General features: G+C 49.5%; 1 protein-coding gene across 1 annotated transcript; it reads right to left on the minus strand.

The window, feature by feature from the left end:
* Positions 1-1,498: 1,498 nt before the first annotated feature.
* On the minus strand, positions 1,499-6,127 carry PHPT1 (phosphohistidine phosphatase 1). The gene is made up of 3 exons (XM_063144732.1): positions 5,758-6,127; positions 5,215-5,339; positions 1,499-1,860 (listed from the first exon to the last, which is right to left on the minus strand). Exons 1-3 carry the CDS (start codon positions 5,903-5,905, stop codon positions 1,768-1,770), a joined length of 366 nt encoding a protein of 121 aa, XP_063000802.1. The 5' UTR covers positions 5,906-6,127; the 3' UTR covers positions 1,499-1,767.
* Between the last annotated feature and the right edge of the window lie 9,026 nt (positions 6,128-15,153).

The raw sequence follows: 15,153 nt of genomic DNA on the forward strand, positions 1-15,153 counted from the left end.
GACCTGCAGCTCCTTCCATTCCGCTTGTACATTGTGATCTTCAGAGGATGCTCTTTTCTCCTTACTGTCCTTTGGAGAAGCACGCTACGCATGGATGAAAGCGTAGTGGCACCCAGACTTTGGAGTGCCTTGCACGGAGAAATAAGATCAACACTGACTTTGCATTCTTTTGGGGACTAAATTAAAATATTCCTGTTCACCTGGGTATTTTGAAATTTCAAAATGCAACCTAAATTGATTTTGGTTGTATTTTTTATTTTATTTGCTTGTTTGAAGAGTTTTGCAACGGTATCTGATTTTTATAGTTCCATTTTGTTGTTTTCATAATTTGATGTACACCACTTAGGAAACGTCCCTTTTGACAGCAAAGAAGCAACAGAAATGTTTTAAAATAAATAAGCAGCATTTGCCCATGTCCAACGCGCTGTCAAGCTGCGATTCAAATTCAGGCCCTCCCACAGGCTCCACATCCAGCTGACCCGATCCGTTGCTCCCTTTCTCCCGTTCGCTTAAGAAGACATTTCCGAGGGTTTTGCAATGGCACGTTTATTGAAATCCTCCGCAGAAGCCAGACTGTAACAGGATTACAAAACCTTTGTCCCGGGAAAGCAAGTCCGAGCTGCCCTCAAGTCTGAGAAATCCAGCTTGCCCAGTTCCCAGGAGATGGCCTTGGACCCTCGACTCGGGGCAATTAAGCCATAAAGCTTTGAGTTAAATCTTGCCATGACTGGCAAGTCCAAACCTCAAAATGAACAACATGCTCTGAATGCAAGGTGCTGAGTGCAAGGCGCTGAGCCTCCAGGTATATTCAGAGACATCTTCAAGAAGCAGCTCCAACCAGCCTTCTTAAGTCTCCACCTTGTCCCCATCTCTCCCACCACCTCCCTTGGCAGCAATTTCTCCAAGGAACTTTTTCCATACCAGAAAAGTTTAAATGCTATATCCCCACCCCCACCCCAGGAAAGCAGTTCCCAGTTCTAAAACTGCACTGCTTCATAAAAATGAAACAGAACAAACAGACAGACAGTACAGGTCAAACAGGGGCTGTTTTGAAGATATAGCTAGCTAACTTTGGTTTGGGACCACTGTGCTTAGGAAGCAGCCACCTGTATATGTGAAAACCCACACAAGGACAGGCGGAAACATCCCTGGTTAGGGCCGACTTTTACATTCCAGAGCAGACCCCCATTCCAAGAAGAGACATTTGCTGCAGTTAGACTTCATGGTCTCATGGGCCAGTTTGGGCCAAAAGGATATGTCAGGTTTATTTATCCCTCTGATTATGCACCCAAAGTTTTAGCTCTCCAACTGTTTTGTTTTGGACTGCAGGGTGAGCAGCTTGGCTTGCAGGCCTGGGTGCGACTGCTTCTTTACCTAACCTCACGCAGAACTTAAGATGCCTGCACCTGTTATAATCCACACAGCCCCCCGATGCTCCCCTGCCCAATCCTGGTCTTTTCGCTCAGAATGAAATCTCTCTGGAAAGGAAACCAGCACATAAGGGTGTTGCAACCAGGGCTCAGCATGTGGTGGAGACTACATGTTAAGCACCCGAGTCAGGCCAGCAAGAGTTTATTTCATTCTAGTCATGCACAGACTTGGCACATTCAACTGTTGGCCAATATAGAACACAAATCCAAAGACGGACCCCTTCTCATGCAAACCAAGCCGGTTTCCCTCGGCAGTCCCAGTGCGTGGCAGGATCGTGCAGCGCCAGTCAGGACTGGACGAGGCGAAGGCCACCCCCTTGAGGTCTTTCCACTGGTGTCAGTATCCTTCGTCAGCCCAGGTGACCTCATAGTCGGGGTACCTGGCTTTCAGCTTCTCTGTGGAGACGGAGTGTTTTGCTTGGCCAAAACCCTATAAAAAACATTTGGTGCCTTTATTCGCTGTACTGGCCATGCTTTGCAACACACAGAAGGGGTTATTGCTGTCAACGGGTAGCCCCAGATCCTCCTTTGACAACCAAACCCATGATTATATTCCGCAGAAGTTGCCAGCACTGTTGAAATCCCAACAGCGCTCTGCTGAGACAACATCACTATCGGTCTTCTGATGTTCTTCCCCTTTGAAAATTATTTCTCAAGTTATCCCTCTGTGGGGGGGATCCTTCCACAAAGGAAAAATGCTACTCCCCAATTGGCCTCCCAAACACTGTTCATTTCCACACCAAACCCAGGAGGACATCTATTAGGGTGACCATATGACTGGATTTGCCCGGGTTTTTGATGACAAATCCGGGAGGGGAAATCCGGATTTTTCCAAAGAGCAGCTCTAATAGGAATTAACAAAAATGTTTATAACTCCGTCATTTTTTAAGATAAAGACATGAAACTTGGCACGATGGTAGCTCTTAAGAAGGGCTTTAGTCATGCCAAATTTGAAACAGATTCATTCATCCATTGATTTTTTAGGAATTTTTTAAAAATTAAGGTTTTAAAATTATTATTTTTAAAATCGTCATTTTTAAAGATAAAGAGATGAAACTTTGCACCATGTTAGGATTTAGGTAGCGCTTTAGCCACTCCAAATTTGAAACAGATTCATTCATCCATTGATTTTTTAGGATTTTTTTAAAAAATTGAGGTTTTAAAATTATTATTTTTAAACTTTCATTTTTAAAAATAAAGAGCTGAAAGTTGGCAACATGATAGCTTTTAGGTAGAGCTTTAGCCATACCAAATTTGAAACAGATCTGTTCATCCATTGATTTTTAGGAATTTTAAAAAAAATTCAGGATTTTTTTTTAAATATTATTTTTAAAGATAAAGAGATGAAAGTTGGCACCTTGATTGCTCTTAACAAGAACTTTAGCTATGCCAAGTTTGAAAGAGATCTGCCCATCCATTGAGTTTTAAGATTTTTAAAAAAGTTTGAGGTTTTAAAATTATTTTTTAAAAATGACATTTTTAAAGGTAAAGGGCTGAAAGCTGGCACCATGATAGCCATGCCAAGTTTGAATCAAATCTGTTCATCCATTGTTTTTTTAAGATTTTTTTAAAAGTTCAAAGTTTTAAAATTATTGTGTTTTAAAACTGCTGGAGCCATATCCTTCAAACTCAGGTTGTCAAACCTCCTCTTTGGGGTGTTGCACACTGAGCAATTTCAGCCCTTAGCATTAATGGGATCTCTAGTAAGAAGTCCTGGGCAAGCAGGGCACCTTTCCTGTTGCAGCTTTGGTGTGCAGTTGGGTACCTGGAGCTCAGCAGAGGCAAGGCATCCACAAATCAAAATGTGGGAAAGGAGAGGTCAGTCAAAGCTGCCCACAGGGCAAAACAGAATGGGTCAGAGGCCTTTTTCTCAAATTTCCACATCATGGGCGATGAAGGGTCATCTTTAGAGAAAAACTCTCACGACCAACAGTAGGGTGCCAGTCGAGAGAGAGGCTCTCTTCTTTGTGGGTGCCCTGTTGCTGCAAATGTTGAAATCTGGCATATCATTGCTTTGCTTTGCTACCACTTCCCTTCCACTTCACTTTATACACTTGTGAGCTAGGCTCTGACTGCACTGCTGGGATGCAGTGCAGAACATTTGAAATGCATACCAGAGAAAAATAGATAGATTTGTGGCTTTGGCTGGCTGGCATATCTCTTAGAGACAGAGTTAGACTGAAGACACAACTCAGAGATGGCTGTAGCTGAGCCCTGAGAGACTGCTGTACCACACAGAGCCTTTTTAAGAGTGTCTCAGAGCTTAGTTTTGGTGCAGGCAGAGGCGGCTGGCGGTGGAGTTTTTAAAAAAAAAACAAGAGTCACCGGATGCAACCAAGCCATAAGCTGTTGCCCTACCCCCAGCCACAGGGTACAAGTGCACAGCCTGGCTGGACCATTGGGAGACTTTGGCAGAGAGAGAGAGGGGGTGGGGGATTATTTGAGGCTGGAAATGTTGGCAGGCTGGCATAAGGCAGAGAGAGGCTGAAGGCAACCCAGATGCACCTGTAGCTTGGCCCTGAGGCTGGCTTGCCCCGCAGAGTGTTTTAAGAGTGCATCAAAGTTGTGCAAAAGGAGAGGAGGTGGAGGCGGCTGGTGGCAGAGGTTTTTAAAGTATTGGGCAAAAGGCAGGAGATGATGATGATGATGATGGCCTAGCTGGACCACTGGGAGACTTTGGGGGAGAGAGAGAGAGAGATTGTTTGAGGCTGGAGGCTTTGGTTTGTCTGCACTGACTTAGAGTGAGAGACAACAGAGGCTGCACAGACAACCCAGAGACATCTATTGTAACTTAGTCCCATGGTGCTGGTATGAAACGTACGGCATTAGGAAGAGGGTCTCAGAGTCGCATGTTTGTGCAGGAAGTAGACAGGAGTTCAAAGTCTGGATGTGTGAAGTGGTGCCGACACACAAGCCTTGAGAAGCTAATGTATATAAGTGAGAAGTGTCAGTGGGCAAAGTAGTGTTCACTGCCACAACACCCACCCTAATATTAGAGTAGAGAAACTTGTGACAATTATACACAAGCTTTTTTTAAAAATTGAAATTTAAAAAAGCCAGCCATCCGGCCAGCCAGTAGCAAACCCTGTTAACAACAACAGCAGCTTGCAATGAGTGAAGATACAGTCAGAAAAGATATTTGAGGGAAGGGGAGACTGTAACACACAGAGTACAGCAAAAGCTTCAAAGTACAGAAAAAGCTACAAAAGTAGGAGTGAGTGAAGTTAATTTCAGATACATTGAATCTCTCACTTGTTCTTTATTTCAGTGATTTTAACATTAAGACGTTGTGTAGAACATTATTATTATTATTATTATTTATTTATATAGCACCATTAATGTACATGGTGCTGTACAGATAACAGAACAGATTTGTCTTAAATGTGTGCTGTAAAATCAGACATGTGACCAGGGCTATGTTCAGGTGGACACGCCCCCTTGGTGCTGGACACGCCCCCTTGGGGCCGACCACGTTGTCCTCCTTTTTGGTTTCCAAAATAGGGTCACCCTACATCTATGGACTTACCAACAAAGCAGAATGCTGTGGTGCCTGTTTGCTATGGACGCAGAAAATGACTAAATGGCCACCCACGCGGCTCCCGTGCGCTCAGCGCTCCCTGGACCAGAGTTTCTTTGCTTGCGTCGTCCCAAGGCCCACGGCAGCCAGCAGAAGGCTCCCCTCCGGGGCTGCTGGCAGAGTCCAGCCCACAGCTACGGAGCCCCTCGTGTAGCCCCACCGCACGACGCCAGGCCCACCCAGGCTCCCCTCCCCTCCCCTCCTTACCACGGAGTAGCCGTAAACGTGGATCTTCTTCGCTGCGCTTTGGTGGGAGATGCGGCCGCCCCCGAGGCACTGGCAGCGGAAGCCCTGCTTCTTCAGCTCCTCCTCCGTCTTGTCATAAATGTCCGCTGAGGGTGCAGGCGGAAGCGGGTCAGCGGCTGGGCTGGGCTGGGCAGGCAGAGAGTCTCGGGGCGCCTCGCTCGCGCCCACGGCCAGTTCTCGGCTCGGGGCTGCGGGATGCCGGTGCGCTCTCGTCAGGCCCCGCCCCCTCACGCACCAGCTCCTCCCACAAGCAGGAGACAGGAACAGACACGCCCGCCCTCAGACACAGGGCCCCGCCCCTGGCTATGCCCCGCCCACCGCCCTGGAGTCTCCCCATGAAAGAGCCCGTCCTCTCATGGCCACAGCCAAGCCCCGCCCCTACCCATACTACAAAGCCCCACCCCCAGCAATAAGAGAGCCCCGCCCGAGCTGTACTACGTATCTCCCTCTAGCCCCGCCCCCTCCCCGGCCCGCGCATGCGCCCTGCCCTCGCTCCCAGCTCACCGTGAAACTCGGCCCAGGCGTAGCCGCGCACGACGTCCTTGCCAGGCCCCGCTCCCTCCGGCGTGACGCGAATTAGCACGTACTTGAAGACGCCGTCCGAGTCGATGTCCACGTCGGAGACGCGGCCCAAGGCCTCCGACGCCGCCATCCTGCAGAGAAAGCTTGAGGGAAAAGCGCGCGACGGAGAAGCCTAGGCCGATTGGCGAGTCGCAGCCCCCGTGCCCTACATGGACCAATCACAACGCGGGGAGCTCCATGGCAATGTTTTCAGCGCCCAGTCGGGGAAGGCGGGCGAAAGGAATGGAATTATCCAATCATTATGTCCTTGCGGCCCCACGCCGCCCAATCGCGTCGCACGCCGGCAAGCACAAGCGGCAACCGGGGTGGGCGTCCGTCCTTAAAGCGGCAAGGCTTTTAAAGGGGAAGGCCCAGTTTGCCGACAGAAAAGTAATCGTCATAACGGTTCTGGGTTGCGTGGCTTGATATTCCGTGGCCTCTGACTAGGGCGCCCCCTCCCCAGCAGGAGCAGGAGGGGGGGCCGCGGCAGCCACGGGCCCCTCCTTTCCCCCGGCTCTCTGCCTGCCAGCTGGTGGCCCGCGGGGGCGAGAAGGCAGGGCCCGCGGGGGGACGGGAGGGGAACGCGGGGTCGGGCCTGGCCTGGCCTGGCCTTGCCCGCGGGCCCTCCGCCGCCGCCCTTGTGCCTTTTCCCTCATCGGAGGAATGTAGTATCCCTCAGGCATAGGGACCATACGGTGAGCTTACCTGCTCAGCCTGCCACGTGCCCCTAGACTACCAGGCAATAACTTCAGAGTCTTTTCCTTGCTGGATTCCGTTATTACTAAAACCTCCTTCGAACAGTGACCCTCCAAAACCCTGTAGCAAGGCCCACACCACCAACTGACAGAAACAGAGGCCCCGCCCAGGCCTTCGATGAGGACCTGGAGACTAGCAGCTACAGGCCTCTTAAAGGTATATACATCCACATATCACATCCCCCCTTCTCCATAAAAACAATAACTTTTGTTCAATTAAATCTTAACTTGTCAATCTCAGCTCTTCACCACTATCCCATAACATAGTCCTTAAACTTTGCTGGTAGTCTCACTTCTCGCCCACTCCGTGTCCGTTCGATTCCATCTGCTGTTCCATCTGACGAAAGCTCCAGCTCACCTTGAGGTCCTCCTGGCAAGACCACTGCCTCAGGGGATGCCAGCTCCTCTGCAACCCCTAGATCACATTGGTTGCACTCACAGGGGAAAAGCAATCCCTCCTGAGGTGCCCCCTGTTCCTTCTATAAGTTTGACCTTGGGGAGTCTCCACTACATATGAGCGTGGCTCTCTTCTTTTCTGAGCTACTGATGCTGGCATCCAACCTAAAGCTGTTTTCAACCTGACCCTGTCTCCTACTTGCAAAGGTGGAAGAGGTGCTGTGTGCTTGTCATAATATGCTTTCTGCTGCCTCTGTCGATCTCGTAATCTAGGGTGCGCTCCACGTGGCACCCTGGGTTTCAGGGCAGATGTAATAGCTGGCAGTGTGCTCCGTAGTAAACGTCCCATGAGCAATTGGGCAGGAGCAAAACCTAAACCTGTTACTGGAGTATTACACAGGTTCAACAGAGCCAGATATGGATCCGCGCCATCTTGTAGAGCTTTCGATAGCATGTGCTTGATGGTTTGTATAGTACGTTCTGCTTGCCCGTTGGACTGAGGGTAAGCTGGGCTCGAATGTGTCAAGGTGATCCCCCACTCAGTTGCAAATTGTCTCATAACTTGGCTCGCAAATGGTACATGGTCACAGATTATCTCTTTAGGTATACCATGACGTGCAAATGTTGCCTTCAATCTGGCAACAACAGTCACAGCTGTTTTATCTGTCAAGTGGAGAACTTCAGGGAACTTAGAAAAGTAGTCCATGACTACCAGGTAAGAGTTACCTTGTAACTCGAAAATATCAGCTGCTACCTTTAGCCATGGCAGGTCTGGGATCTCGTGAGGGATCATTGGTTCCCTCTGATTGGCTTGATGTTCCTGGCATGGCTGACAATTGTTGACCCACCGTTCTATCTCTTCATTCATAGGAGGCCAATACATCAATGCCCGAGCATGTGCTTTAGATCTATTGACCTCTTGGTGTGGTAAGTGCAGCAGTTTTAACATGTTGTCTCTGGCGCCCTGGGTGATGATGATTTTGTGTCCCACCAGCAACAAGTCATTTTCAATTCGAATACTGTCTCTGAGAGGCCAATAGGGATAAAGTTCAGGCCTAATCTGCTTGCGCCTCCTGGGCCAGCCATTAATATGTAGAGTCTTCAAGCCCTGTAGGCATGTATCTGCTGACGTGTGTTCTTGCAATGATTTGAGCATATGATCACTAAGCGGGTCTGTACTGGACAAACTGTAGATCACTCTATCTTCCATCAGAGGTTCTGTATCTGTGGGGAGAGTACTTGTAGTCGCCCTAGAAAGTGTGTCCGCTATAAACATGTCCTTGCCTTTCATATAGTGGATCTGAATATCATATTTCTGCAGTTGTAATAACATTCTCTATAATCTTGCTGGGGCCTTCCCCAGTGGCTTGGCAAAAATTGCCTCCAGTGGCTTATGATCTGATTGGACTTTTACTTGGACACCAAAAACATACTGATGGAATTTTGACATTGCAAAGACGATTGCCAAGAGTTCCTTTTCTATTTGTGCGTAATTTTGCTCCGCCTTGGATAAGGCACAAGAAGCATATGCAATTGGTCTCTTTTTCTGGAATAGGCATGCCCCCAAACCATCCTTGGATGCATCAGCTTGGACCCATAGTTGCTCCTTAGGGTCAAAATACTGCAAGACGGTGCAGTTGTAATGGCTTGTTTTAGTCCATCAAGAGCTGCCTGCTGTTCAGGCCCCCATTGCCACATAATATCATTTCGTAAAAGAGTCCTGAGAGGAGCTGTTAGGCTGGACTCATTAGGTATGTATTGGGCCAAGTATTGAATGGTGCCCAGAATTCTTTGGAGACCTTTCTTATCTTCAGGGGGAGGTAATCAGATGATTGCTTCCACCTTGCTGTCATCTGGTTGTACACCATCCTTAGAGAAGATGTGGCCCATATACTTGACAGTATCCACCAATAATTGAATTTTGTCCTTATTAAACTTGACACCCTTTTCCCACGCTCTGTCAAGTACCTGTTTAAGTATCTTATCATGCTCCTCCTTGCTGGATGCTGCAATAATCATGTCATCGGCAATGATGTGGATGCCAGGAATGTCCCCAAAGCACTCATAATTTTTCTGTTGGAAGACTTCACTTGCTGACTTAATGCCGAAGGGCAGTCTATTAAAATGATACCTCCCCCACGGGGTGTTAAATGTACATAGTTCCGATGACTCCTTGTCTAGGGCCACTTGCCAGTAGCCATCCTTCTCATCTAAGATGGTAAACAACTTTTTGCCAGCAAGTTCTCTCTGCACATCCTCAACTGTAGGGATTGAAAAATGTTGTCGCTTCACTGCCTTGTTGAGATCCCTGGGATCAAGGCACAGCCTGAGTGAACCATCCTTTTTTTGTGTTATCACCATGCTGTTGACCCATGCTGTTGGATTAGTCACCTTTGTAATGACTCCCTTTGACTCTAGGTCTTCCAATGTTGTTTTCAAAGGGGCTATGACTGCATATGGAATCTTTCTGCATCCATGCACCACAGGTGATACTGTGGGATCCTCATGAATATGATGCACACCTGGGAAACGACCCAGGCCTTCAAAAACATCAGAATAGTGTTTGAGGAGACCCTCCATCTTGGTTGGAGAATGTACTGCTAATACGTGCACACGTCTGATCAAGTCAAGGGCTACACAGGCTGACCGACCCAGAAGTGGTGGATCTCCAGTTTCTGTGACATAGAAGGTTAGATTTTGATTCTTAAGACCATTTTTGCAAGGAGCTACAATGGTACCTCTTGGTTTGACCTTTGCTCCACCAAAGGCAATTAGTGTCACATTTGTCATTGCTGTATGCACTTTATCCTGCAAGCACTCTGCAATATCTTTTGGAATTGTGTTAGCATCAGATCCAGAATCTAACTTGAAAACAACTGGAAGTCCTGCCACAACTACTGTGCTATACCAGGCTTCTGGGCTTCCCATGAGCCCAGAAGCCTGGCCTTGCCCGCGGGCCCTCCGCCGCTGCCCTTGTGCCTTTTCCCTCATCGGAGGAAATCTCAGAAAGAAACGGCGGAGCCCCGCGCCCGGGAAGCCCCGACGCCCATGCGGAAGAGGCCGCTGCCTCGGGAAGGAGGCGAGAAGCGAAGCAAACCCGTCAAGGGGCGCCTTGGGCGGGGGAACGCCGCTCGCCACGCCAGGCTCCCAAACCTGGGACTTGGGCCAAGAGCCTCTGAGCGCATTTTGGGCTGCGTTGATAGAAGTCTCGCTTCCACGTCGCGCGAGCCAGTCTCTATTCGGCTCTGGTTAAGCCTCATCTAGATCAGGGGCTCCCGAAGTGGGCGGCACCGCCTCCTGGGGTGGGGGGATTGCATAGGGGGGCGCTGGAGGTGGTCTTTTCCCAGAAGCGCCTCTCCAGAAGGTCGTAAAACCCAGGGGCATTTTTATGGGAGAAGGTAGTTTGGTCCCAAGACATCTAGGGGAAGAATCCACACATGTATTAATACCGTTTAAGAAGAGTCCTTTTAATGGTGAATTTAAATGTTTCAAAAGCACCAAAACGCTAATGAAGAGACAGACGCTGCTTGGTGTGCCCCGCCACGCCGGCTGCAAAACAGAGGCGTTTGCTCTCTTTCCCTCCCTCAGCAAGCCTGCGGTGGGTGCTTCCCATTTAAAGGGGCCGCATGCAGCACGGCCCCTTTTTCATTCTCAGCTCCTCCGCCCAGCTGCCGCTACCACTCAGCCCAGGTGACCAGACCAGCAGGATCCAGAGGAGCTTTAAGAATTTACAGAATAGTGAGGTACTCTACCCTAGTTACTAAATGTGATATCTAATATTCTTGCTAAATGTCTATCAGACTTTGAAAAGATGATATCACTGGATCAAGTTCATCAATTATGTTTAATTGAATAAACTAAAAAAAATGCAATTGGATTTTGAATAATTATTAATTAATTTTTAGAGTTTCAAATATTATTATTATCTTCCTTAGTGGGTCGTTGAAAACCGCTATTCTGAATAATAATTTTTATAGGGTAGGGTAGGGGGCACTGGGCATGAGTTTGTGGAACCAAGGGGGCGGTTACCTGAAAAACTTTGGGAACCACTGATCTAGAGTATTGCGTCCAGTTCTGGGCACCACACTTCAAGAAGGATGCAGACAAGCTGGAGCGTGTTCAGAGGAGGGCAACCAGGATGATCAGATGATCAGGGGTCTGGAAACAAAGCCCTATGAAGAGAGACTGAAAGAACTGGGCATGTTTAGCCTGGAGAAGAGAAGGCTAAGGGGAGACAGGATAGCACTCTTCAAGGACTTGAAAAGTTGTACCACAGAGGAGGGTCAAGATCTCTTCTCGATCCTCCCAGAGTGCAGGACACGGAATAACGGGCTCAAGTTACAGGAAGCCAGATTCCAGCTGGACATCAAGAAAAACTTCCTGACTGTTAGAGCAGTACGGCAATGGAACCAGTTACCTAGGGAGGTGGTGGGCTCTCCCACACTGGAGGCCTTCAAGAGGCAGCTGGACAAGCATCTGTCAGGGATGCTTTAGGGTGGATTCCTGCATTGAGCAGGGGGTTGGACTCGATGGCCTTGTAGGCCCCTTCCAACTCTGCTATTCTATGATTCATATACAAATTACCCTTCCTTTACCACTGTCACCTGGCAAAGTGCTAATCCCAGCTAGGTCAGATCATGCTGAGCTTCAGAATCTCTCCTTTTCACCTCACTTCCTTTGTAAAAGAAAAAGAAAAAAACCGCCAGGTGAATGAACCCAGAAAAATAGAACACCCTCTCATGACTAAGGGTCCCGCTCCGTCAGACGCCCACCTCCTCCCATTTCCTGCCTCTGCCCTGCACGTTGACTCCTCTTCCCTCCCCCTGAAAAATAAAAGCAGGCACAAAGGATATACATTCAAGTTATATTTCATATTTATTCAAAGGAAATATTTTTCTCATTTTTCTATATCTATATCTATAGATATAGATATAGATATATATATATAATTCTATGTATAGATTTCATCTTCAGAATTGTGCCATGGAAAACCAGCAAACTCGAACAATGGCAATGTGAGAAAATACAGACCCAGTTCTGCTCTGCACGAGAGAAAATGTGGAACTCTTCCATATTTATGCAATAGAATTTTTTTCTCTTTTTTCTCTTTTTTTAAGTAAAGGAAATAGATAGAACATGCATTTATCAAAGAAACCACTCCTGGATCAGCAAAATTCTCCTGGGGGGGGGGGGGTAAGGGGCAGCAAGCAGCAGCTGGTTGAAGGAATGACTTGAAGAACTGTGGCAGACAAAAGAATCCATTATTTCAACCTTCTCCAAGCTGTTGTCTTCCAGATGTGTTGGAGTACAACTTCCAGAATCTGGCTGGGCATCTGGAAGACACCAGCTTGGAGAAACCCTATATTACTTCCTTAGGGCATAAACTATTGGAGAAGAAAAATGGAGGGGAAGCTAGGAAGGACCCTCCTTGTGTGGTGGACAAGCAGCTCTCCCCCCACACACACACACACACACGCACGCACGCTGCTCCTCCTGCTAGCCTGGGGAAGGATAATCAGGGCAAGGAGGTCCCAGGGCCTTTGCACAAACCCACAAGCAAGAGAGAAGGCAATGCCCAAAGATGGAGGCAGAGGACGTCCTCGGCACATCAGTCCCCAAGAGAATCTCTGCCAGCATTAGGTGGGCAAAATGGCACCGGAGGTGGCCAGGCTGGAGTGCGCAACAGTGATGTGTCCTGGCTGTACTTAAAGGGGGCAAAGCTGAAACCGAACCAGAGGGGGGAGCCGTACGGACTCGCCCAGCCTCTGGCGCCCAAGAGGCGCAGATCCAGCTCATTGATCCCCCCTCCTCCTTTGGGAAGACAGAGCTGGGGAGCCCACACCTGTGGAGGAGACACGGCGTTCTGTTTGCACACCGGAAAGGGATTCTTGGCCAAATCGGCTCCTTGGGCCGTGCTGCCGTTTCCATTGTTCCTGCATCTCTTGCCCAGCAGTGGCGCTCTGAAGGAGGCCCATTTCTACGGTGCCCTGAGAAGAATGCAGAGTTTCTGGCCTCTGGCCACTTCCAGAAATGCTTCCAAGAGAAGCAGAGCCCTTCTCCAGAGCCATTATCTCCCTCCCTCCCAACGTGATTCTCCCAAATTTCTTGTCCCCCCCCCCCCCCCGAATCCTGGAAACATTTTGCACCTGAAATCGAGGCATCCAGCTCTGGGCTTTGGGATTTAAAATGCATGATCTCAGAACTCAGACTTTTGCGATGGGGGGTGGGAGGAAGAGAAGGAGTGCAGAATGTCAGGCCAAATTTGGCTTGATCTTTGAGATCCCACCTGAGTCATTGGGAGTGGGCTTCAGAGGTTTGCAATGGGAGGGTGTGGTGGTACCCCCAGCCATTCCACTGTTAGAAAAAGGAACTGGAGTCCCCAAAACCTAAAGGACACGAGAAGGAACCTGAACTTCAGTGTAACTAGGCAGTGGCCAGATTGGGCATCCGGCCCGAGGCCCTGCCGTAGCATCCTCTCCCGCCCCCCCCCCCCCCCCCCCGCTGCATTCGGCCCACACACCTTTTCCCCTGTTCATGCACAAAGGTGCAAATGCTGCCCTCCCACTGGCACGGTTCCCTTATGCGGCTGCGCTGGCAACACACAAGAGGTTTCCCCACAGAGCATGACGGCCGCCAGCTTGGGAGCATCTGCCGCTCCTGTAAACTGCATGCGTCGTGGCCTTCCCCAACCAGGTGTTTTGGACTACAAGTCCCGGCAGCAGCAGCCCAGCATGGCCAATGGTCTGGGATCCTGGGAGCTGTACTCCCTGCACCACACTACACATATGTAACCGTGATGTAAGGGACCGGATGCTACACGTTTACAACACTGGTGCGCATCACAGTACGGCAGTCTGTGGCCAAAGCGTCTGCAAAACGGGCATCTTCAGGCCGTCTCCCCCCCACCCCAGGTACTGCCGTCAGCTGACCACATGCCCCACCCCACCCCCCAGGGTTACCTTGCGGCACTGGAACACGACCCTATCCATGCACACCCACCATGCACCCATCCTCTCCCACAGTTCCCAACTTGATCCACCACAAACCCTGTAAACGCACACGCACACCCCTTTCCCTCCCCCCCCCATGCATGCTAGCAAAGAATCATCAAGGTTTCCCAAACCTCTCATACCAGTTGCATTCTTTGTTTCTGGATTGAAATGGGTGGCACCATTACGCTCTGTTGTACACACACACACACACACCCGCAAAAAAGGACCGGTGAGATTTGCTGGCTCTCAGAGGAGTCTACCCTTGCACGAGTCACTTCTCTCTCCTGAGTGCAAGTAACTCTGTGCAGGGAGTGACGGGATGATGCAATCACACCCGGTGCAGAGAGGCAGCAACATGACTCTCCCCGAGATGAGAGGAAAGAGGCCAAGTTAGAACAGTGACTCATAAAAGATGTAGCAGGCAGCCTCCTCACAGAGCCATCAACCTCTCCAGAACTTGGCTTCTCAAAATAATGAATTACATTTCCTGTGGCACACACATGTCAGGGCCCCGGCACAGAATGGGGGCGCCAAGGTTGTCCCCAGACACTGGGACAGAAGTTGAATGCTTCAACACACACCCCTTCTTCCCTTGACATCCCTTTTGGGGCCACAGCCAATGAATGCACCTGAAATCGTGAGATACAACTTTTCCCCTGCATCCCATGGACACAGGCATAGAGACTCCCCCCTTCCACATGCACACGCCACAAGAGTGGGGCCCTCATGCTCGGCCCATAACTTCGTCAGGCAAGGGACAATTTGGCAAAAAGCAGAACCGGAAATGTGAGGCCACCAAACAATTGGGTGAGGGAAGGAATGAAGGTCCAGCGGAAGGGCGCGTGAACAAGATGGTCTTCACTTACAGCATTTCCTGCCTTAGGCTGTGGTGAGGATGACTGGCCATCTGTCAGGGATGCTTTAGGGTGGATTCCTGCATTGAGCAGGGGTTTGGACTCGATGGCCTTGTAGGCCCCTTCCAACTCTGCTATTCTGTGATCTGAGCATTAGACAGTTAGCCTGAATAGAACCTCCATATTCAGGGGCAAACTATCTCCTAGTGCCAGGTTTTGGAGACAAACCACGTGGGATAGCCACCACATTCATGCCCTGATAGCCATGTTCCTGAGGCAACTGGCTGGCCACCACAGGGACAGGAGGCTGGGTTAGGTGGACCTTCGGTAGACCCAGGGCCA

The sequence above is a fragment of the Elgaria multicarinata genome, chromosome 19 (assembly GCF_023053635.1).
Source record: "Elgaria multicarinata webbii isolate HBS135686 ecotype San Diego chromosome 19, rElgMul1.1.pri, whole genome shotgun sequence".
Taxonomy (NCBI): Eukaryota; Metazoa; Chordata; class Lepidosauria; order Squamata; family Anguidae; genus Elgaria; species Elgaria multicarinata.